The sequence below is a fragment of the Hemiscyllium ocellatum genome, chromosome 14 (genome assembly GCF_020745735.1).
Source record: "Hemiscyllium ocellatum isolate sHemOce1 chromosome 14, sHemOce1.pat.X.cur, whole genome shotgun sequence".
Lineage (NCBI taxonomy): Eukaryota > Metazoa > Chordata > Chondrichthyes > Orectolobiformes > Hemiscylliidae > Hemiscyllium > Hemiscyllium ocellatum.
In genome coordinates, this window is record NC_083414.1 from 57,081,531 (window position 1) to 57,105,735 (window position 24,205).

The following is a 24,205-nucleotide window of genomic DNA, read 5'->3' on the forward strand; positions in this document are numbered from 1 at the left end:
TAATGTTAGGTATCGTGATAAACAAAAAGTGAGAATGGAAAAATCACTATGTGACTTTGAAAAAAGAATGCCCAATTTTAGAACCTACATAAGAACTAGGAGCAGGAGTAGGCCATCTCGCTCTTCGAGCCTGGTCTGCCATTCAATAAGATCACGGTTGATCTTTTCATGAATTCAGATCCACTTACCCGCACTCTCGCCATATCCCTTGATTCCTTTATTGTTCAAAAAAAACTATCTTACGTTTAAAAATATTTATTGAAGTAGCATCAACTACTTCACTAGACAAGGAATTCCATAGATTAACAACCCTCTGGATGAAGAAGTTCCTTCTCAACTCAGTCCTAAATTTGCTCCCTATAATCTTGAGGCTATGGCCTCTTGTCCTTGCTTCAGCTGCCAGTGAAACATCCTCTCTACTTCTACCATAACTATTCCCTTCATAATTGTATATCTTTCCATAAGATCCCCCCTCAATCTCCCCAGTTTACTCAGTTTCTCCTTATAAGCCAACCCCCTCAACTCTGGAATCAACCTCATGAAACTTCTCTGTACCCCCTCCAGTGCCAATACTTCCTTTCTCAAGTAAAGAAACCAAAACTGTATGCTGTACTCCAGGTGTGGGCTCACCAGCATCTTGTACAGCTACAACTTAACCTCTCTGCTTTTAAACCCTTTAGCAATGAAGGGCAAAATTCCATTTGCCTTCCTAATAACCTGTTGTATACACGCAGACCAACTTTCTGTGATTCATGCACGAGGACACCCATGTCCCTCTGCACAGCAAGGTACTGCAACTTTTTACCTTTCAAGTAATAATCCTTTTTACTGTTATTCCTACCAAAATGAATGGCTTCACATTTATTTACATTGTATTCCACCTGCCAGACTTTTGCCCACTCACTCAATATATCTATGTTCCTCTGCAATGTTTTACAGTCCTTTGCACACTTTGCTCTGCCACACATTTTAGTGTCAGCTGCAAACTTTGACACCCAGCACTTGGTCCCCAACTCTAAATCATCTATAGAAATTGTAAATAGTTGCAGTCCCAACACCGATCCCTGAGGCACACCACTGGTTACTGATTGCCAGAATAGCATTCATTTTTCCTCATTCTTTGCTTCCTGTTAGTCAACCAAATCTCTATCCATGCTAATACTTTACCCTTAACGTCATGCATCCTTATCTTATGCAGCAGCGTCTTGTGCAGCACCTTGTTGAAGACCTTTTGGAAATCTAGGTGCACCACATCCACTGGGTCCCCGTTGTTCACCTTGCTCGTAATGTCTTCATAGAATTCCAAACGATTAGTCAAGCATAACCTGCCCTTCATGAACCCATGCTGCGTCTGTCCAATGGGACAATTTCTATTGAGATGCCTTGCTATTTTTCCTTGATAATAGACTCAAGCATCTTCCCTCCCCCCTACAGACGTTAAGCTAACTCCATCTTTAATCTACTTCCCTTCTTAAACAGTGGTATCACATTTGTTATTTGCCAATCTGCTGGGACTGCCCCAGGGTAGAGCCAAGTTTGGAAAATTACCACCAGTGTACCTGCTATTTCTCTCGCCATCTCTTTTATTACCCTGGGATGCATTCCATCACGGCCAGGAGACTTATCAATCCTTAACTCCATACTTAAATGGCAACTACCTTCTTTTCAGAAATTTCAACTTACTAAAGCTCCAATTCACCCTATTGAGATCTCACTTCTAATTGTCCTCTTCCCCCAACCAAAAAACTGGATAACATAAATTCCTCCTGACAGAGTGGGTATTTGGCAACTACCAGCTTGCCCAATATCTGTACTGACGTCTTTTGTTTTATTCATTATGGGATGAGGGTGTCTTTCTTAAGGCCAGAATTTACTGCCTATCCCTAATTACCCAGTGGGCAATTTGAGAGTCAACCACATTGCTGTAGGTCTGGAGCCACACGGAGACCAGACCAGGTAAGGATGGCAGTTTCCTGCCCTAAAGAACATTAGTGAACCAGATAGGTGTTTTTTTCCTGACAATCAAGTCATATTTCTCATTAGAGTCTTAAAGCCTAGATTTGATATTGAATTCACACACACACAATTTGGAGTTGTCTAACGCAAGTCTGCCAGATCACTTTGCTTCTGCCAGATCACTTTGCAAACAGAGCCAGCCCCACATCTCATGCATCTACACAGGATATGACATGGACATACACACGTTTCATGATTCTTAGCTTGCTTTTGAAGCCCTCGCTAACTGTAGCAATGATTTACAGGCTGCATCCTCTGTGGATTGGCTTGCTTTTCAGAGCAGAAGGAGAGTTAAACAGCTTGTGATCATGGGGAGCACTGAACAGCCAATCTATTAGTCAGACGGGGGTGGACATGTCATTGTATGGTGCTGTAATACATTAACGTCAGAACTGCAGCATCTGTTGGCAGCTTACGCAGCAAGCCCATTGCATGCACTTCAAACAAATGTTTAAAAGTGAAAGGGGAATAGTCCTGCGTGGGGCGGAGGAGGACTACAGTCAGTCAAGTACAGCTCCTGCCACAGTCAGTCAAAGGACTGGTTTGAATGCATGACATGGTATTGGCCATGTTCAGTCCTGCTGCAGGTTCAAATGCAAGCAGTTGAGGAGTTACAGGTCAGTCAGTTGGGATGCTGTCGAGGCATTAGTCCATGAGATTCTCCTATAATGAGACAAAGGAAGAGATTGAGATGATGGAGCTGGATGTAAGAGCAGTTAGTGGTCATGCATGAGCAGGAGAGGTGATGAAGTGTTCTCATGAGTGAGAGGGAAGTTCAGACGGCATGAAAATGTAATAGTTTGGAAGGATGAGGTGGGTGCGAGATCTTGAGTGGACATGATACAAGCAATAATGAGAGTTGTAGTCTATCAGACTTGGTGCAGTGCAACATAATGAATTTGGACCATTGAAGGAGAAGTGGCAGACAGAAGATGGTGGTACTTATAGAGTGTAGAAGGTCATTGTCCTATTTGTAGCATCATTAATCATGTCTGTTGATGTAGGACACAGCACTGATCTGTGCCACAATTTCCATCCTGGTTATCAGGAGAAAGAACAACCCTCCTCTCCACAAGCCCATCACTGCCTGAAAGTGGAGAGCTTACCTTTCCATTTGTGATATTTTTACCACAGCACACCATAATGTGAGGGATTGTAGCATCTGTAGTTGCATGCAGCTTGGTTTTAAATATAGTACCTGAGGCACTTAAGCTATGTTTCGTCTCATTTTTCCAGTCACTGTACAGACCTCCAAAGATTTGATGCACAGCAGCGACTACTGGAATCAGTAGCCAATGTGCCCACACCACCAATTGGTATGCGTGGCTGCAGGGCTGCCAGGAATGTGGTATGTAAGCCCAATGGTCCCAGCAGTGGCAAGCTCATGTGCCTCACTTTCTCAAAGAAATGCACTCAATGTCTTGGCATAACTAATGAAGTGAAAAGTAAGAGATGACATGGAAAGACTTGGGCCACGGTAGACTCGAAACCATTAAGATTGCTCAGTATCACATTTCAACTGAAAATTCCGTGCAGTATTTTGGATAAAAAACAACCACAAATATTTTAGATTAGACTTACAGTGTGGAAACAGGCCCTTCGGCCCAACAAGTCCACACCGACCCGCCGAAGCGCAACCCACCCATACCCCTACATTTACCCCTTACCTAACACTACGGGCAATTTAGCTTGGCCAATTCACCTGACCCGTCCATCTTTGGACTGTGGGAGGAAACCGGAGCACCCGGAGGAAACCCACGCAGACAACGTGCAAACTCCACACAGTCAGTCGCCTGAGTCGGGAATTGAACCCGGGTCTACAGGCGCTGTGAGGCAGCAGTGCTAACCACTGTGCCACCGTGCCGCTAGTAATTCCAAATTGAATTTACAGAACATTATGATAAGTGTCAGTGGTTGCTAATCAATCACTATACACCAACAGTTAACAATTAAAAATCTGACATATCATCTTTTGCAAAATATGAATTCCTGTAGGGGATTTAAGTTGCCACATTTTCAATGTTGCAACTACATTTGTTACTTTTCCTTTTTATTTCTTGTTTTCCTATCTTTTCATCCAAACTGTCTTTCCGTCTCTTCCAATAATGATGTGGACTTAGTGATAACATTCAAAACGTCAGATTGATGGAATGGATGGGCATGTGGTAGGAGAAAGTGAACCCAAAGGTGTGAAGTGACTCATTTTCACAGAAAGAACCAAGTAGAGAAAATCTAGAATAAATGGTCCCAATCTAAAGATGCAAAAGCAGAGGCGCCTTAGGTACACATGTACCAAGCATTGAAGGTGACAGGGCAGATTGGAGAAGAGTACAGTGAAACATATGAGATCCTGGCTCTTTCAATAGTGCTGGAGAGTACAAAACCAAGGAAGTTATGACAAATCAATAGAAAACTTTGATTCGGCCTGAATTTGAATATTTTTCTCATTTCTTGGCACCACACTTTAGGAATGAATGTAAATGTTAGAGAAGGTGCAGAAAAGATTCACAAGGATGGCTCCAGGGATTAGGAACTTGTGTTACACATACAGTATAGCTTAAAGAAGTTAAAGTCTAAAACAGCTTCTTGAAAATGGATGAAAGATTATTGGGGTAGGTAAGTAGGAATGTGGAGTAATCAGACCAGCTATGACCCTACTTCTGTGCTAATTTCATTTATGAGGTTTGTAAACTGAGACCATTCACTTTGGATACTCGACAGAAGTGCTCAAAACCATGAGGGTTCTGCACAGAGTAGATATAGAGGATTTGTTCCCACTGGCAAAGGATAGAGAATCAGAAACAACAGACAAGGAAATATAGTGAGTGCTTTAGATCTGGACCACATTGCCTCAGAAAGTGTGGTGGAGACAGAGTCAATCAAGGCTTTCAAAAGAGAATTGCATAAAATTGCAGGACAATTGAAAATTGGTGGAGAATGGAGTTTAAGTGAGTTGCTCTTGAAAAGCACTGGTACACTGATGACAGGATGAATGGTCTTGTGCTATGGTCTAACCATTCTATGATTGTATGACTTAATTTTAAACTGAATTCACTCACTTTCCCAATTCATCTAATTAAAGTACTGCAGATGCTGAGGAATTCCTGAAATAAAAACAGGAAGAGGAGTCATTTGATGCAGTCAGACCTGCTGAGTTTCTCAGGCACGTTTTGTTTTCCCTTCTCAAATTTTCTGTTGTTTCTTTCCAAATCCATTCATGTTATTGTTAGAGAAATACTTTGTCCTGTTCTCTCTGATGCATTGATTCCTTCGCTCGGCAGTTATCAGGTCTCACTTCCAGCAACTTAATGGGCAAAAACATTTTTAAGCTGAAGAGTACAAGGGTAAGTCTAGTATGAAGCCTAGGCAAGTACTTTTCACTACAACGTAGCCTAGTATCATAAGGTTTGGTATCTCTTTGCCATCCAGAACCATTTAACTTACAGCTTATTGGGCCATTGGTATAATTTTGCTTGCCATTCAAATCACAGAGATAACCTCTTTCTGAAATATCTTCCCTTTGCTCTATGTCAAACTCCTCCATTATCTCACTGAAACAGGCCACTGCTTTCGTGGTGCATGATCTTGTTCTCCAGAACTATCTGAGAGATCTTGAGTAGATTCTACCAGTTGACATTGGTAGTACTCTAAATTAGTGATAGTAAGTCGAGAGAGATTCTCTCATGAAATCTTCAGCAGAAGACATGCTCAATCTCGATAAATATTAAAGGTTTATTACATAATATTTAATAGGTGCTTACATTACATCTGAAAGACATCATTGTCTCATGTAAGACATCACAGCCAATTTAAGGGTAACATTAGATTAGATTCCCTACAGTGTGGAAACAGGCCCTTTGGCCCAACTAGTCCACACCGACCCTCTGAAGAGTGACCCACCCAGACCCATTCCCCCTGAGTAATACATCGAACTCTGGACAATTTCGCATGACCAACTCATCGGACCTGCACATCGTTGAACTGTGGGAGGAAACCCATGCAGACACAAGGGAGAGTGTGCAAACTCCACACAGACAGTTGGCCGAAGCTGGAATCGAACCTGGGTCCCTGGCGCCAAGAGGCAGCAGTGCTAACCACTGAGCCACCGTGGTTGGATTAAAAGTCAACTGCTTGAGGACGAAATATTCAGATTCAGTTTGTTGCTATCCTGGCACCTTGGTGGATCTTTGATTTCCAGAAGGCTCTGTGCAGAAGTCTTTCTTTAGTATTGATGCTGGCGTTGAATGTTTGTCTCTATTTCTTTAGTTTCCTCAAATTGTGTCTTCTGAAAGAAGCAATGATTCTCGCTTGGTGGTGAAATGAAGCAGATTCAAAAGTGATCGTTCCATTTCAGATGTATGCTTTTGAATGCCATCATCATTTTATAGCTTCAATCAAAGTAAAGTTGACTGTGATGATCTGGCACTGCTTGTTGTAAATAACTGATTGCATGCATAACGTCCACTATTAGCTCCTGGCTATTGTGGTCTCAAGGATATCAGACGATCAGATTTTGAAGATTCATCTGCATGTAGAACACGATTAATTAACCCTCCTGACATGCGCAATCAGTTGTATAACCTGATATCTCAGTCACGAAGAGTTGACTGACAGCATCTAAACTGACCTTGAGTAGTATATTTTTTCTCTTCGGTTCAGTGAACATTCTTCCTCTTGTTGTGTTCAGATACATTGATCACTGGTATTTGGCTTCTTGGTCTGGACACCTTCCTTCAAGATTCCACAGAATGTTAATAGCAATGTGAGCTTTTTCTGCCTATAAATGAGTTTTTTGTTTTACGATGATTTAACCGAGTTCCTCATAGTGTTAGTCTCTGTATTTTAAGACTACCCTCAGCACTCCTTTGATTTTGAGTGTGCAGTTTGCCCAAAACTTGTACTTACATTCCTTTAAACCAAGGGAATTTTTCTTTTCCAATAATATGGCAACACGAGCTCCAGTATTAAAATCAAAATAATTGAATTACCAGCAGAGAATGAGATCAAGCATCAAAGAACTTCAAGATGTTTAATGTTGGTCTTTAATATGGTGTTTTGATGTTTTGTATCTTTAAAAAATTGACAAATTTTGGTGATCTTCATAAGGTAGTTTGGCTTTAATTTCCATAGAGCTGTGATTGGGTTTTAGCTTCTACGGCTAAGCTCTTTCTAACGTGTGAGCTCTTCTGATTATAATATATCTGCGAGAAATGTATCAGATTTTTATATGATAATTGTGTATCAAATTAGCTCTGGTATAAATTGCCATAATCACAAAATTCTGACAATATGCAAAGGGCATTGATAAAGTTATTGGCAGATTCTCCTGGAAACTGTATTCTTCTATTACGTTGTACTCAATCTTAAATAATGAGTACTTTATGTACAATAAATGTCAAATGCTCTAACAATATTATGAAATGGGTTTCTTTACTAACATGCTGTCATTTTAAAACATGATTGGCCATCAGTCTGATAAAATAAAGAAATGTGATCACTTGGTCATCTCTGAGCTTAAAGGATGACATGGTGACTCAGTGGTTAGCACTGCTGTCACACAGCGCCAGGGACCCAGGTTCAATTCCAGCACTGGGCGACTGTCTGTGTGGAGTTTGCACATTCTCACCGTATCTGCGTGAGTTTACTCCAGTTTCCTCCAACGATCCAAACGATGTGCAGGTCAGGTGAATTGGCTATGCTAAACTGCCCATATTAGATGCATTAGTTAGGGGAATGGGGTCTGGGTGCGTTACTCTTCAGAGGGTCAGTGTGGACTTGTTGGGCCAAAGGGCCGTACTGCAGAAAATCTAATCTTAAAACAAAAAAGATTTACTCATTTAAGATGCGTCTGGACAGATGCATGAGAAGGTGGGGAGCGGAGGGATACAGATGCTTAGGAATTGGGCGGCAGGTTTAGATAATAGATTTGGATCGGCTCAGGCTTGAAGGGCCGAAGGGCTTGTTGCTGGGCTGTAAATTTTCTTTGTTCTTTGTTCTGTAATTGTGGCTCGACTCTTATCACATTAATTGCCTCTTTCATGAACTCCAGTTTTATTCACTGTCTGAATGCTTTATGCTTTTAAATCTGCTTTGAGGTACAATATCTTTTACCATTGCCATTATATGTAACTGTGTCTATTTAAATATTTTACTTGAAAGCTACTTAGAGTTTCACTTTCTTTTGGAGATAAATATGATTTCATTGTTCAGTGTTTAACTAGTACAATCACTTAAATTGTATTAAATGTTGTCTTCAGCAAGCTTTTTTAACTATTATACTTACCTTCTTTAATTACTGGATAATGGAGTTGAATTGCTAACAAAACTTTATCTTGAAGACATGATTTGGAGATGTCGGTGTTGGACTGGGGTGTACAAAGTTAAAAATCACACAACACCAGGTTATAGTCCAACAGGTTTAATTGGAAGTTAATGTGCTTCCAATTAAATCTGTTGGACTATAACCTGGTGTTGTGTGATTTTTAACTTTATCTTGAAGAGGCTTTGTTGTTTTAACAACACGTTTAACTGAAGTAAAGATGAAAGAAAGACTGTGCATTTGCATAATTTCCTCTCCTTATGAATGGTTTTTGCATGCTTTGTTACAATATGAGTGATTTGCACCCTTTCTCAATCTCTGACATTCACCACATTTGAACTGAAAAATTGTTACTGCATTGTTTTCATGTTTTGAAGAAAACCTTTAGTTGTGCAATACAATTTTATTTCTTCAAGATAATTTTAATAAGTTCTCCTGCCTTATTTTTTCACTCAAAATACTCTAATTGGACTTGAACAATTTGCCTAACAAGTGTCCTTTTCTCCAAAAGATAATTTGCAACTTTTCCTGATAATTTTATATGATTTTGACAGACCTCGTTTTTAAAATATAGGGATTTAAGCCTTCATTTTGCTTCTCAGCTTTTTTCTTTTGTTTATAGTGTAAGAATTTTCACCTTTCTTCACAGCAAAAATCATACATTACAAAGATATCATGGTTTAACGCTGAGCTTTGTGGGCTGGAATATACTGCAGCTCTAGCCAAGTTCTTCTCGTACAGCTACAACACAAAACAAAATGTAAAATTGACTAAAACTATTCCATCACATCCCCAAAAGCACTATAAACACAATTCAACCAATTACTGTTCCATCAGCCTATTCTCAACCACCAGTAAAGAAAGGTATCATTAACAGTGTCATCATGTGATACTTAGTCAGCAAGAATCTGGTAGTTTACATCTCATTAGCATCACTCAACTCCAAACTTCTTTGCAGTTTTGGTCCAACCATGAACAAGGGATGAATTCCAGAGGTGAGGTGAGAGGTGACATCGCTGTTTGGCTAAGTACAGCATTATGGAGACCCAATAAATTACACTATTGGGAACTACATGAAAATTTACATACATGTTGGAATCGTACAAGAGTAAAGGTCATGGGATTATGTGTTGTATACAATCATTTCAGACCCAGGGCATCACTGTAAAATTTCCTTGAGACAATGATCTAGGCCCAATTTGGAGTATAAGGGAAAGTGGTTAAGTCTGACTGTGTGATATGCTAATGAAACAAAGCATACATCATCACAGGAAATGATGCAATGTCACATGGTCTTCATCCACCTTACAGCACGATGAGGCCATGGAAGGATATTTTTGAAATAAAGTTAGTATTTTCCTTACCTCAGCAAACTCTGTCAATATTCTTCGGCAACTGCACAAGATCAAAAGTTTTATACATTGAACATCAATTGCCAATGATTTTCATTCCATTATAAACTTAGAGTTGGAAATGTTCACTTCTGTTTGCAAATTTCTCCTCTATTTACAATTACTCAGGTGGCAAAGCAATTCCTGCTGGTATAGACAACTATGGGCTAAGATGGTTAAGTGGAAAGTAATTTACATACAAGGTATCCAGGTTATACCTTTCTTCAAAACAGAAACACTTCAAAAGACTAACCATCTCCTTCTAATAAATAATGGCATTAATTTAAAACCGCCCCAATATCAAAACCGTAGGGGATACCATTGACTAGGAACTCCACTGGACCAGTCACATCAGTATTGCAGCTCAGTATTTCACATCATGATTCCCAAAATATTTTCCACCATCAATAATGTGTAAGTCACATTCAAAAAGCTTCACACAGTTTGATGCCTGTGGTTTCAAAAACACTTAAGAAGCTCAAAAGATTCATCCCAAAGCAGCTGATGTGATGGCTATCCCGTACCATTTTAAATACACTACACTTACAACATAGATTCTGGATTAGTGGTGCTGGAAGAGCACAGCAGTTCAGGCAGCATCCCAGGAGCAGTAAAATCGATGTTTCGGGCAAAAGCCCTTCATCAGGAATAAAGGCAGAGAGCCTGAAGCGTGAAGAGATAAACTAGAGGAGGGTGGGGGTGGGGAGAAAGTAGCATAGAGTACAATGGGTGAGTGGAGCCAGCCATGTATACAATGACAGCATCTCACAGGGAAGCTGTGGATAAAATTCATGACCTTTACCACATTGAAGGACAGCAGTTGTAGGTGCTATGGAGCATCAGGCTTCCAAGTAATATATCACAACTCCTTGGTTGTCACTGGCTCACAGTTCTGAAATTCCCGACCTAACAGCACTAAAGGATCAGTCTCCTTGTTTTGTGAAGCATAATTAGGGATAAGCAATGTTTGCCTTGACAATGGTGTTAACATTCAGCAAGTAATAAATAGAAAAAAAATGTGATTTACTGATTATGCCATTAATGTCAAATTCATAAGAGGTACCAATGTTGTACCAAACGAAAAGAATACTTTAGTTTGGAACTGAAGCATTGACAATGTGGGGTTTGACATTCTCAAATTCAATTCTATATATCTCAGAGATCCCCACCACCACTATCACCTACCCACACCCTCAATTGCCTGCACATAAGTTTGATGTTCGGAATGCATTCTTATCTTAAAAACACTATCTATAAAATCAGTATCTCTCAATTCTTCAACAATGTAAGGACATTTTGTAATGTTGCATTTCCTAGCTCCTCCTAACCTTATGTGCTCATCTGGCACCCTGTCTCTCTGGTGATGCCTGGATGTTGTCACTGTGCAAGTGCCTGAGTGAGGAAAAAGTGATTGATCATGAAGGAGTAGCAGGTCAAAATGGAGGCACAGGATTCTAGATCCTCCACTGATCGGGTTGAGAGGGAGAAGAACTCTTCTTAAGTCTGAAAAGCATGAGTTTTTTTATGGCATAGTTTCTTGACAGATGCAAATATATTAGAAGAAAGAAATCAGGATATTTGACAAACATGTCACCCCTGCTTCCTTCCTTCCTTGCATCTCTAAAGTTTTTAATAAAGGGGTATTATGTGGAAGGTTGCAAGAGAGTAGATCTTTGGAATATGATATTTGTCACCAATCTATTACAGCAAGTATGGATAGTCTTGACCTCGATAGAAATACCCTTGTAGAACAGTGGGCATTCCTACCTTTGGGCCTGGATTCAATTTCCACTTGCTCCACAGGTGTCAAATACCATCGCTGAACAGGTTGATATAAAAATAGAGACTCAAGAATCAAAAGATGCTATATAATCCAGGCCTCTTAATATAACTGTAATAGGAGCCCTGGCAGATGAATTCAACAAGAAGTTACATTCCACATGAAGTTTTACAGATAGTAATTGTATGACCGGATGTCATTAAAGGACGCTGTACAGATTACGAAAATGATCCTAAATTTTTAAAGTATTTTAAGACAATAGGCAGCAAGCTCTCTTCAAGTGGTTTAACTTTTCAATATTGATTAGCCATGCACTGGATAATGGAAATAGCATTTACTGCTCTTGACACTTTCAGTTTCTTTGCAGATGCTCTCTTTGGGCTACTAGTGTGAAACAGCATCTCCTCCCTGTAAGAGCACATCCAAAATCTCTGCATCCATGAAATGAGGGCCTGCATTTACCTCCAAGGTATAAACGTTCTGCTTTGCATCAAAAGATGTTTTGCTGAAGCCCAGTCCTTTAAGTTTCTGGTTGAAGACCTGCAGCAATAAGCTGGTCTAAGCAATTGATGGAACACATTCATTTCTAAGGTGCAAAATAGGCATCTAAATATTTATTGAGGATAGTTAGGTGTCAACAGTCCTTTTTGACAGGACAGGTGACACCACCATATCAGTGAAGGCAGATGAAGTGCTGATATTTGAATAAATAAACAAGAGGTCTCTATTTAACGTTTCAATTGTAAATGTGGGATGCCCAGAATACTGTCAGCAATAGAGTAATTTTGTGACCTAATCAGCAGCCATTAAAGGAAATGCCACCAAATGTTGAAGTGCTATTGTGCACTCCACTGCATTCAGCTCTAGTACAATACTACAGCACTGCACCGCCAAACACATTTGACGGTCCCCACAATACCTTTCCCTCCCATTCAATTATTTCTGTCATTCTTTGCTCCCTGAAGCTTCACAATCCTTTATGGTCTCCTCCTAGCCATTTAACCACTCTGCATCTCTTCCAGGACTCACTCAAAAGGCACTGAGAAATTATAGTTCTGTTCTCTGATGAGCTCCCATGCTACACCCAGCAGATTTACAGTTTGTCAACCTCTTCTACATAAGGCTCAATAGGTGGTATGCCAATTCCAGCTCTCAGTGCATTTCTAATCCACTGCCTGTATCCCTTAAACATCTGTATTCTCATTGCAATGACCTCCAAAAGCTATGTTGGGTTAGTGTGATTCCTGATAAAGGGCTTATGCTTGAAACATTGATTCTCCTGCTCCTCAGGTGACCAGCACCGCACTCTCGATTCTGATCTCCAGCATCTGCAGTCCTCCATTTTTTTTATTAGTGTGATAATGCCAGGTAGGTACAAACTCTTAGTAGGATTAAGCTACCAAGGAAAGATTGTGGTCATCACAGAATTCCTACATTGTGGAAGCAAGCCATTCAGCCCATCAAGACCACACTGCCCCTCTGACAAGCATCCCACCACTCCCAACCTCCACCTTATTCCTGTAACTCTGCATTTCTGATGGCTAACCCACATAGCTAAGCACTGTGCGCTATTTAACATGCACCTAATCTGCACACCTTTGGACTGTGAGAGAAAACCAGAGCACCCGGAGGAAACCCACGCAGACATTGTGCAAACTCCACACAGACAGTCCCTGGTACTGTGAGGCAGCAGTACTAAACTACTGAAGCACCATTGTCACATGAAGATGTAATCATAACAATGTACCACAGTCAAGCGACACCTTGAGGTTCTAATGGTTCTTTATAATGTTTTGATCATACTGATTTACGTAAGATTTTAGTGCTATGTTATTTTGTTTGAACTGCAAAATCCAAATGGCTTCCAACTGTAGACTGTCTTCTGTGTCTGTACAAACTGTGGGCTGCAAGTCTAACCCAGTCACTTCCATGTGAAGATTGAACAACATATTTTGAATTTCCTAGAAGTTCTGGCTTATAGAAATCTTTACTTACGGTGATATAATTTTTCTCTTGATAAGAAGCATTATCATCTATTATCGGACAAGCCAAACAGAGAACAGCCAGGGAATTCCTAGAGGCATGGCACTCATCCACAGATTCAATCAATAAGCACATCGACTTGGACCCAATATACCGGCCACTGCAGCGGACAACGGGAACTGACAACCGGAAGCGGCAGATACAAATCACTATTAATGCCAGAGGAAACATCGCAGAAGCACTTCACAGGAGGCTCCCAAGTACTGAGGATGTCACCTAGACAGGGGACGAAATGCCTGCAACACAAATTCCCAGCTCGGCGAACAGGACCACAACAATAAGAAGCATTGACCGCATTTGTGGAATTAAAATTACACAGACATCAAACGAATCCTTGAAAAATGGATTTATTTTAATTACATTTTTCTTTTGCACTGTCTGTAGTATGTAAAATTTCACCTTTTGAAGGTAGAGAAGTAATTCATGAATTTTGTTGTTATATTGGGTTAAGAGTGAAAATATTTAAGACAGCCTCTTAACATGGTAACTGTCACTGAACCTTTCAGTGCTATGTCATAAGCATTGCTAGGGATTGGACAATGATGTCAGTGCACATATAAAAACAAGTTACTGAGCAAATGCAGCACATATTCAAAATCAAGATAAGCAGTGGGAAATGGCAAATAAAGTGCTTCTTTTTGGTTTAATTAACTCAGCCCAAAAATACCTGACTGGAGAGATGTTCAACTACAAAGTGAATGCAACAGGTTCCTCATTGACAAAGAGCCAAATATGGACCATCGAGTTTAGCAAGCAAGATTCTCCCCTGGTCCATATCAAGAGTTTTTTTAACAGGTACATTGCTGCAGACAAAGATGGCAGGATCACCTGCGATCAGGAGGTTCCCACTCCAAATTGTGACTTCCTCATGATGCTTCATCCGGACGGAAGAGTCTCCTTCCAATCAGAGCGCTCCAAACGGTATTTAGGAGGAAACCAGGACAACATCACTTGCTTTGCCCAGGCTATTTCAGACAGTGAGAAGTGGGTGCCCCACCTGGTCATCCACCCTAGCGTCAACATGTTCAACCCTGGCAGAAAACGTTACCTTCGATTGAATGAGCAAAATGGAAAAATGTTCTGTGACAAGAACCAGCCCTGGGGCGCTGACTGTGTAATGACACTTTATTTTGACATCAAAGAGAAAAAGTACGCCATAAGGACAGCAACTGGTAGCTTTGTTGCTTGCAATGGGAAGACTGAGCCTGAAATAACAAATAAGACATTATATCGCCTAGAGATCCAGAATGGGATGATCAGTCTAAAGGATATGCATGGTAAATTCCTATCTGCGAAGGACTGCAATGTAAAAACAATTAAAACTTCGAATCCTAGTATGGATGAACTTTTTACCATAAACCCTTCCCCTGGGCAGATCAGTATTATGTCCTTGGCAAATGAGAGGTACATCTCCTGTAAACCTGGCCCGGCCGTCTACTCGAATGTTAGTGACATAAAGGATGCTGGAAACTTCCAAATTATGATGGATTCCACAACAAAGAAGGTCTGCTTCCAAAATATTTCAAAACACTACCTTGCAGTAGGTGCTAAAGGCTTCATTGAAGTCTCTAAGCAACTAGACTTTCACTGTTGGTTTCAAATCATATATAACTGTGAAAAGGCAACTTTAAAGGCATCAGATGGAAGATATGTGACTGTGAACGCAGGTGGCCAGCTCTTAGTGGGGCCAATTTCAACTGGGAGACAGGAAGAATTTGTCTTAAAACTTACAAACCGATCTCAGCTAATACTCCAGAGTGAATTTGGTTTTGTTGGCATTTTGCCGGGGAAGCAGAGCTTGGTTTGCAACAGGCCGATGTTTGAAGCTAGCAAAATAACTTCAACTGCTGATGGCTTCTATCAGTTCAAAGTAGCGTCACTTGACAAGTACTGGGAGTTAAACAAAGAAGATGCCATCACTGCCACAGGAGAGGAGTCTGTTAATTTTACTATTGAATTAATCACTTCAGACCAAATGATCATAAGAGGACCCAATGGGAAATACATTTTAGCAGAATCTGATGGAAGCTTCAGGGCTGCTGGAGAAGATGCCAAGTCAGCTTCATTGTTTCGATACTAAAAGACTTTAGCAGATCCAATTTTTGAGTATACATAGAAAAGTAACTCCAATTCAGGTTCAGTCAGGGTGCATGAAAGGAACGAATACCATTTAGTTCAAAAATATTAAACTATATTCCTGCTATGAAAAGTGAGTTTCACAACATTTAATATTTAGGAAATAACATCTTACTAATTGATAGCAAGATTGATGCAGTAATGTGTAGTTTGCACCAATTAATAATGGACAGCAAGTTATTTCTTCCTTACATTTTGCACTGAGGGAATTCCTTATCTCAAGTAGGGCCCAGTGGGGCAGAGATCAGGCAACCACCTTCATAAATAAGAGATAAAAAATGGTCTACAAATTGATGAGATGGTTAACAAAGAAGAGCATTTGATTTACTTGGGCTTACAACTAGAAGAATATAACATAAAAGTAAAGAGCTCATCCGGGATAAACTCCCTGGTTTGACCTCAGTTGGAGCTTTGTGGACAATTGGAAGGCTTTTTGTATGATGAAACAAAGGGCTCGGTGAAAATGTGTCTGTTTTAACGTAAGGAGTGTCAGAAATAAGAGTGATGAACTTAGTGCATGGATCAGTACTTGGGACTATGATGTTGTGGCCATAATGGAGATGTGGGTTTCACAGGGGCAGGAATGGTTGCTAGATTCGATGTTCCAGGGTTTAGAACATTTGAAAAGAACAGGGAGGTAGGGAAAAGAGGAGGGGGTAAAAAATGAGGTCTGCAGATGCTGGAGATCATAGTTGAAAATGTGTTGCTGGTTAAAGCACAGCAGGTCAGGCAGCATCCAAGGAATAGGTAGCATTACTAATCAGAGAATGCGTCACAGCTACAGAAATGAAGATTTGCCTATGGAGTCAGTATGGGTGGAAATTAGGAACAGCAAGGGAGCAGCCATTTCATTGGGGGTTTTCTACAGACTCGCTAATAGCAACAGGGAGATTGAAGAACTCATAGGCCGGAGGATTTTGGAAAAAAGCAGATGCAGAAGGGTTGTTGTTATGGGTGACTTCAACTTTCCCAATATTTACTGGAACCTCCTTAGCGCAAATGGTTTGGATGGAGCTGTTTTTGTCAAGTGTGTTCAGGATGGTTTCCTTCATCAGTATGTGGACAGGCCAATGAGGAGAGAGGCCATTTTGGATTTGGTACTTAGCGATGAGCCAGGACAGATGTCAGATCTCGCGATGGGAGAATATTTTGGTGACAGTGACCACACCTGCCTCACATTTACCATAGCTATATAGAGGGAAAGAAGCAGTTACCATGGCAAGATATTTAATTGGGGAAAAGGAAATTATGACACAATCAGACAGGAGTTGGGAAGTACAGATTGGGTGCAATTATTCCACAGAAAAGGCACAACAGACATGTGGAAACTGTTATAAGGAGCAGTTGTTGAGAGTGATGCATAAATGTGTTCCTCTGAGACAGGCAAGGAGGGGTAAAATTAAGGAGCCTTGGATGACGAGAACAGAAGAGCTTCTCATCAAAAGGATGAAAGCAGCTTATGTAAAGTGGAGGAAGCAAGGATCTAGCACAGCTTGAGAGGATTACAGGCTTACTAGAAAGGAGCTCAAAAATGGACTGAGGAGAGCCAAGTATGAAAAAGGCTTGAGGAGAAGGATTAGGGAGAACCCAAAGATATTTTATGCATAGGTGAGGAATAAGAGAATGATCAGGGAGAAGGTAAGACCAATTAGGGATAGCGCAGCGAACTTGAGTGTGAAGTCTGAGCAGATAGGGGAAGTTCTAAATGAGTTTCTTGCTTTGGTTTTCACTAAGGAAAGGCACCTTTTTGTGAATGAGAACTTTGAGGAGCCGGGAAACAGGCTTGAACAGATCAAGATTGAGGAAGTTGATGTGCTGGAAAATTTGGCAAACATTAAGATTGATAAGTCCCCAGGGCCAGACCAGATTTATCCTAGGCTGCTCTGGGAAGCGAGAAAGGAGATTGTTAAGCCATTGGTGGACCTATTTGCTGCTGATAGTATCGAGGGCTATTTCAGGCTGCAGCATGACATTGACAGGATGCAGAGCTGAGCTGAGAAATGGCAAATGAGGTTCAATCTGGATAAATGCGACGTAATGCATGTGGAAGGTTGACCTTGAAATCTGAATATAGGATTAAAGACAGGATTCTTGGCAATATGGAGAAACAGCGGGATCTCGGTGTTCAAGTGCATAGATGCCTCAAAGTGGCTACCGAAGTGGATAGGGTTGTAAAGAAAGCATATGGTGTTTTAGTTTTCATTAACAGGGGGATCGAGTTTAAGAACCACAAGGTTTTTCTGCAGCTCTACAAGTCCCTGGTGAGACCACATTTGGAAAATTGTGTCCAGTTCTGGTCGCCCTATTATAGGAAAGATGAGGAGGCTTTGGAGAGGGTGCAAAGAAGGTTTATCAGGATGCTGCCTGGACTGGAGGACTTGTCTTACGAAGAGAGGTTGACTAAGCTCGGACTTTTCTCTCTGGAGAGAAGGAGGAAGAGTGATGACACGAGGTGTATAAGGTGATGAGAGGCATGGATAGAGTCAATAGCCAGAGACTTTTCCCCAGGGCAGGATTGACTGCTACGAGGGGTCATAATTTTAAGGTCCTAGGAGGAAGGTAGAGAGGAGATGTCAGAGCTAGGTTCTTTATGCAGAGAGTTGTGAATGCATGGAATGCATTGCCAGTGATGGTGGTGGAAGCAGAGTCATTAGGGACAATTAAGCAACTGGTGGACATGCACATGGATTTATCCTTGGCACAACATTGTGGGCTGAAGGGCCTGTTCTGTGCTGCACTTTTCTATGTTCTATGTACTAATTATGGGCACACATTTCAGAAAAGATGTTCACAGCTTAGAAAGGGTATTAAGGAGGTTTATTCATGTGTTGTTGAGAATGAGGGACATAGATATGACAAGATTTTGGAAAATTAAGCACTCTCTTCCTTGGATCAGAGAAGAATAAGGGATGAATAAAAAAGGTTTTCAAGATGATGAGAGGTTTTTATAAAGTAAAATGTACCCCCCCCACCACACACACACACACACAGTCAGTAACTAGCTGCTCCTCGGATGCTGCCTGAACTGCTGTGCTCTTCCAGCACCACTAATCCAGTAACTAGTGGCCATCAATTTAAACCATTGGCTAAAGATCAAGAGGAGAGAAGGGGAGAACCTTTCTTGCTAACTCAAGAGCAACCAAGTTCTGGAAAATCAACCTGATAAGCAGGTGGAAGCTAATTCCTAAATTATTTAAAAAGCAGTTGGATAGGTACTTGAATATGAGGAACTTGCAAAATTACAAACAAAACGTAACGATGGGGGGTGGGGGTGCGGGGGCGGGGGGGGTGCGGGGGGTGGAAATAAATCAGTTGAAACTTTCAAGTCCCATTAAAGGCAGAACAAGGCAAATAGTGAACCTTGTTTCGTAAGTTAAATAATTTAATACACAAGTAACGAGTACATGACAGAATAAATTATAGATCGATTCTAGATGGACTGGAGTAATCTGTTAAATGCACACTTTGAATTTTCTGATTTTATTCTTGTGTATAAAAATCTGGATTAAATACTGAAGGACACACTTACAAAGCTATAGAAGCTCTGGGTTCCAAAGTCACATGATGAATTTTATTTGTGCACATTTCAGCTGTGATCTTTATTATATCTGACTCGCCTGTCTACACTCAATTTCTCCTCCAGCTAAATGGGCAAGTGGACCAAAGTATTTGATCCCTTCACCAGCTGAGATGAATGGTAGTGCAAATACATTTAGTTTTGATTCTTGAACATAGAAGTATTGGACTGTTAAAGGATTTCAGTACAAAAATTGGAAGATTTCAAGCATGACAGATTAGAAATCATTTGTTTCAAACAAGATGATAGGTGAAATAGGCTTTGGTAAATTAACCTTTGACAAAAATTATGTTACAATTACAAGACAAAATAGTTGAGTGGTATGAGTGAGTGAGATTAATTAAATGCTGCACCAAATTAAGCAACTGGTTAAGATTGATAAATTAGTATGTTAAATTTATTTTTGATGAGAGTAACAGAAGCATTTTGCAAACTTTCCTTCAGAATCATAAATGGGATGGGCAAAGTTTATGAATGTGTTATATTTCCAGCAAAAAAAGTTCTACTGGTCAAACAGCCTCTCTTACTTCGAGATTACATTATGCTTACCAGTTTATAGAATTCCCTACAGTGTGAAAACAGGCCCTTCAGCCTGACAAGTCCACACTGACCCTCCAAAGAGTAACCTATGCAGACTCATTCCCCGACCCTATATTTACCCCTGACTACTGCACCTAATCCACACATCCCTGAACACTATGGGCAATTTAGCATCACTAATTCACCTGACCTGCACATCTGTGGATTGTGGGAGGAAACCAAAGCACCCAAAGGAAACCCACGCAGACACGGGAAGAATGTGTAAACTCCACACAAACAGTCACCCGAATCAAACCAGGTCCCTGGCGCTGAGGCAGCAGTGCTAACCACCAAGCTACTGTGCCACCCTTCAAGAAACTCACCCATAAAGATTACTGAATTTCCCGGTTTGAAGTCTTGATTTAGTTACAGAGGCCTGATAGGATGAATTCACATTTTACTGGAGCTTGCTATCAAAATATGATAAAAACAGAAGAAGCTCTCTTGAGTTTAATTTATCTCCATTTACTCTTGTACTGAGTTGTCTTTGGTCCAACACTTCATCGCAGCCTCACAAGTACTGAAATTATCTGATGATAGTTCTCACTATTTCTATAACTGACTTCACCTGAGATGAATAGATAGTATTTGTGATGAAAATAATTTAAACTTATGTTACACCTTTAACATATGAATGATCTCATGATGCTTCAACAGAGCATTATAAGATGGTCTATGCTGCTTGTAGTGAGGGGTTAATGGGTTATATGCTATTGGAAACATTGCATTATCGTTGATATAAAATTATGCCAGATCCCTTGAACTGAAATCTAGAGATGTCCTGCTCAAGCTTTCCTTGTACACGATGTAAATACTTGAAGATTATTAGATTTCACTGACATGGTTGCAACTTCTTTTCCATTTTCGAAGTCCAGATACAACGCTAATGTTTCAAACTGGTGGCAGTGGTATGCAAACTGCTTTGTACAGCTCCTGGTCGACAGGTTCAAAGGCAATAAACTAAAGAAGCAATCAGCCAGATGGAAAACATTCAGGAAATGCTCACAGCAACATGCCAGTTTAAAAAAAAATCACTAAAACAGTTTCATGGCTGCTGCTAACTGGGATGCAGAGTGATCGAGCAAGCTTTCACCCTTCCCAAGGGTCAAAACCAATAGAGAGACTTTGAGAAAGCCACTTGCTGGATAGACTGCTGTCACCACTTCAAAGACCATACATCTCCAAGCTCATTCACAAACTAGACAACATTCAGGTCAGTGTGTTCCTATATGCAATCAACAAAAGACTGCTGACATTTTATTAAGCCAGGGGACAAAAACAGAATTTGCTAACTATGTAGAAATTCAACTCCTCTTATTAATTTTACAGCGCTCTGCTACTACAGACTGTGAAAGGCTCAGCAAGGCCAGCCACCACAATGCAGCAAGTAGAGATCCCTTCCATAAGGATTGCCTTTACCTTAAAATTTGAAAATAAGTTAAAAATAGGACAACATTAAAAGAGTTGACGTAACAGTAAGGTGGGAAATTTCAAATAGACAGTACAGTGTAGCAGCTCAGTGGAGGGCCTCTGAACATGGTCTGATTAGCTGTGCCAGACCCCAGTCAGCACTCTGCTCCAAACTCCAGGTCGCTCTGTAGCAGCACTCAGCTGTGCCAAGGCAAGTGCCAAAATGGCCTCCCCTCCGTCTATTTCCACCTGGGACTCACTGCCAGCACAATGCTCCGGGACTATTTTCACAAGCTGCTCTGGAGGCACACAGCACATACACTGAAGGAGGGCTCACTGCTCTCAGTGTACCAGGGCTCATAGCTCACACACTGTACCAGGGCTCACTTCTCTCAGTGTGTCAGGGCACGTAGCTCACACACTGCACCAGAGCTCACTGCTCGCAGTGTTCCAGGGCTCATAACACACACTGTACCAGAGCTCACTGCTCGCAGTGTTCCAGGGCTCGTAGCTCACACACTGTACAAGCGCTCACGGCTCTCAGTGTTCCAGGGCTCGTAGTTCACACACTGCACCAGAGCTCACTGCTCGCAGTGTACCAGGGCTCATAGTTCACACACTGTACCAGGACACACTGCTCTCAGTGTACCAGGGCTCGTAGCTCATACACTGTACCAGGGCTCACTGCTGACGGTGTTCCAGGGCTCGTAGCTCACACACTGTACCAGGGCTCACTGTTGACGGTGTTCCAGGGCACATAGCTCACACACTGTGCCAGGGCTCACTGCTCGCAGTGTTCCAGGGCTCATAGCCCACAGACTGCTTGCAGTGTTCCAAGGTTTGTAGCCCACACACTGTAGGAGGGCTCATTGCACGCAGTGTTCCAAGATTTGTAGCCCACACACTGTACCTGTGCTTATTGCACTCAGTGTTCCAGAGCTCATAGCCCATACACTGCAGCAGGGCTCACTGCTCGCAGTGTTCCAGGGCTCATAGCCCATACATTGTACCACGGCTCATTGCTCGCAGTGTTCCAAGGCTCATAGCCCATACATTGTACCACGGCTCATTGCTCGCAGTGTCCCAGGGCTCGTTGCCCACACACTGCACCAGGGCTCATTGCACGCGGTGTTCCAGGGCTCACAGCTCAGACACTGTACCAGGGTTCACAGCTCGCAGTGTTCCAAGGTTTGTAGACCACACACTGTACCAGAGCTCACTGCTCGCAGTGTTCCAGGGCTCGTAGCTCACACACTGTACCAGGGCTCATTGCACGCAGTGTTCCAAGGTTTTTATCCCATACACTGTACCAGGGCTCATTGCACGCACTGTTCTAGGGCTCGTAGCCCACACACTGTATCAGGGCACAGACACGTGCTGCAACTGACAGGGTACCCTTCGTTGTTCAGTACTTCCCAGGGGCTGAAAAATTACGCCATGTTTTTCATGACCTGCAACACATTAGCAATGAGGATGAGCACCTCACCAAGACCTTCCCCACACCTCCACTACTTGCCTTTAAACAACCGCCAAACCTCAAACAGATTGTTTTTCGTAGCAAACTGCCGGCTCTCAGGACAACTCCATACAACCCTGTCACGGTGGACACTGCAAGACGTGTCAGATTGTAGACATAGATACCACTATTACCCGTGGGGGCACCTCCTACCTTGTACATGGCAGGTACTCATGTGACTCAGCCAACATTGTCTATCTTATACGTTGTAGGCAAGGATGCCCGGAGGCATGGTACATTGGGGAAACCGAGCAAAGGCTACGACAATGGATGAATGGGCACTGCACAACAATCAACAGACAGGAGGGTTCCCTCCCAGTTGGGGAACACTTCAGTGGTCCAGGACATTCAGCCTCGGACCTTCAGGTGACCATCCTCCAAGGTAGACTTTGGGACAGGCAGCAGAGGAAAGTGGCTGAGCAGAGGCTGATAGCTGTTTGGTACCCATAGGGAGGGCCCCAACCGGGACCTTGGGTTCATGTCACATTACAGGTGATCACCATTGCACTACACACACACACAGATACTCCTACACACACACACACACACACACACACACACACATACTTTCTCACACTCACAACCCCCACCCCAGACAGTCACACACACACATATATTTTGTGGGGTGAATTTGTACTTGCAGAGTTACATTGCACTTTGCTCAAAAACAGCATACATTCATGTCGAACTCTGAGCTCAAAAACTGCATGAATTTATGTAAAACTCTGTATTCTCACTTTTTAGATTAGAATCAATCTAAACATCAGGTCATAGACAGAGAACACAGGGGGCTAACACCTTCAACATATTGCCTAGTTAGCACCATTGTTAACAGCTAACCAGAGAATGCAACTTTAAAAAAAAACGTTTTGTGATTTACACATGAAAGAAGTGAAACTATCACTGTATTCTAACAGATGAAAGGCTTAACAGACAATCAATTTTTCAATTTATAATTTCAGTTACATCACACTGCAAATTTTTGTCATAAATTCTGTGTTATGATCGAGCCCTCCATTATCACCTGATGAAGGAGTGTTGCTCCGAAAGCTAGTGTGCTTCCAATTAAATCTGTTGGACTATAATCTGGTGTTGTGTGATTTTTAACTTTGTACACCCCAGTCCAACACCGGCATCTCCAAATCATGACGCAGTATTCCAGGACTTGTGCCTCACGCACTGTACCAGGGCTCACTGCTCCCAGTGTTCCAGGGCTCGTAGCTCATACACTGTATCAGGGCTCACTGCTCACAGTGTTCCAGGGCTCGTAGCTCATACACTGTACCAGGGCTCACTGCTCGCAGTGTTCCAGGGCTCCTGCGTCACATACTGTACCAGGGCTCACTGCTCCCAGTGTTCCAGGGATCGTAGCTCATACACTGTATCAGGGCTGACTGCTCACAGTGTTCCAGGGCTCGTAGCTCATACACTGTACAAG

General features: G+C 41.7%; 1 protein-coding gene across 1 annotated transcript; it reads left to right on the plus strand.

Moving 5' to 3' along the window:
* The first annotated feature begins 14,165 nt into the window (after positions 1 to 14,165).
* LOC132822153 (fascin-like) lies at positions 14,166 to 15,629 on the plus strand. The gene has a single exon (XM_060835224.1). The coding sequence runs from the start codon at positions 14,166 to 14,168 to the stop codon at positions 15,627 to 15,629; it is 1,464 nt and encodes a 487-aa protein (XP_060691207.1).
* The last annotated feature ends 8,576 nt before the right edge of the window (positions 15,630 to 24,205 follow it).

Coding starts and splice junctions, on each gene's coding strand:
- LOC132822153 (XM_060835224.1), top strand. CDS start 14,166: ATGGCAAATAAAGTGCTTCTTTTTGGTTTAATTAACTCAGCCCAAAAA.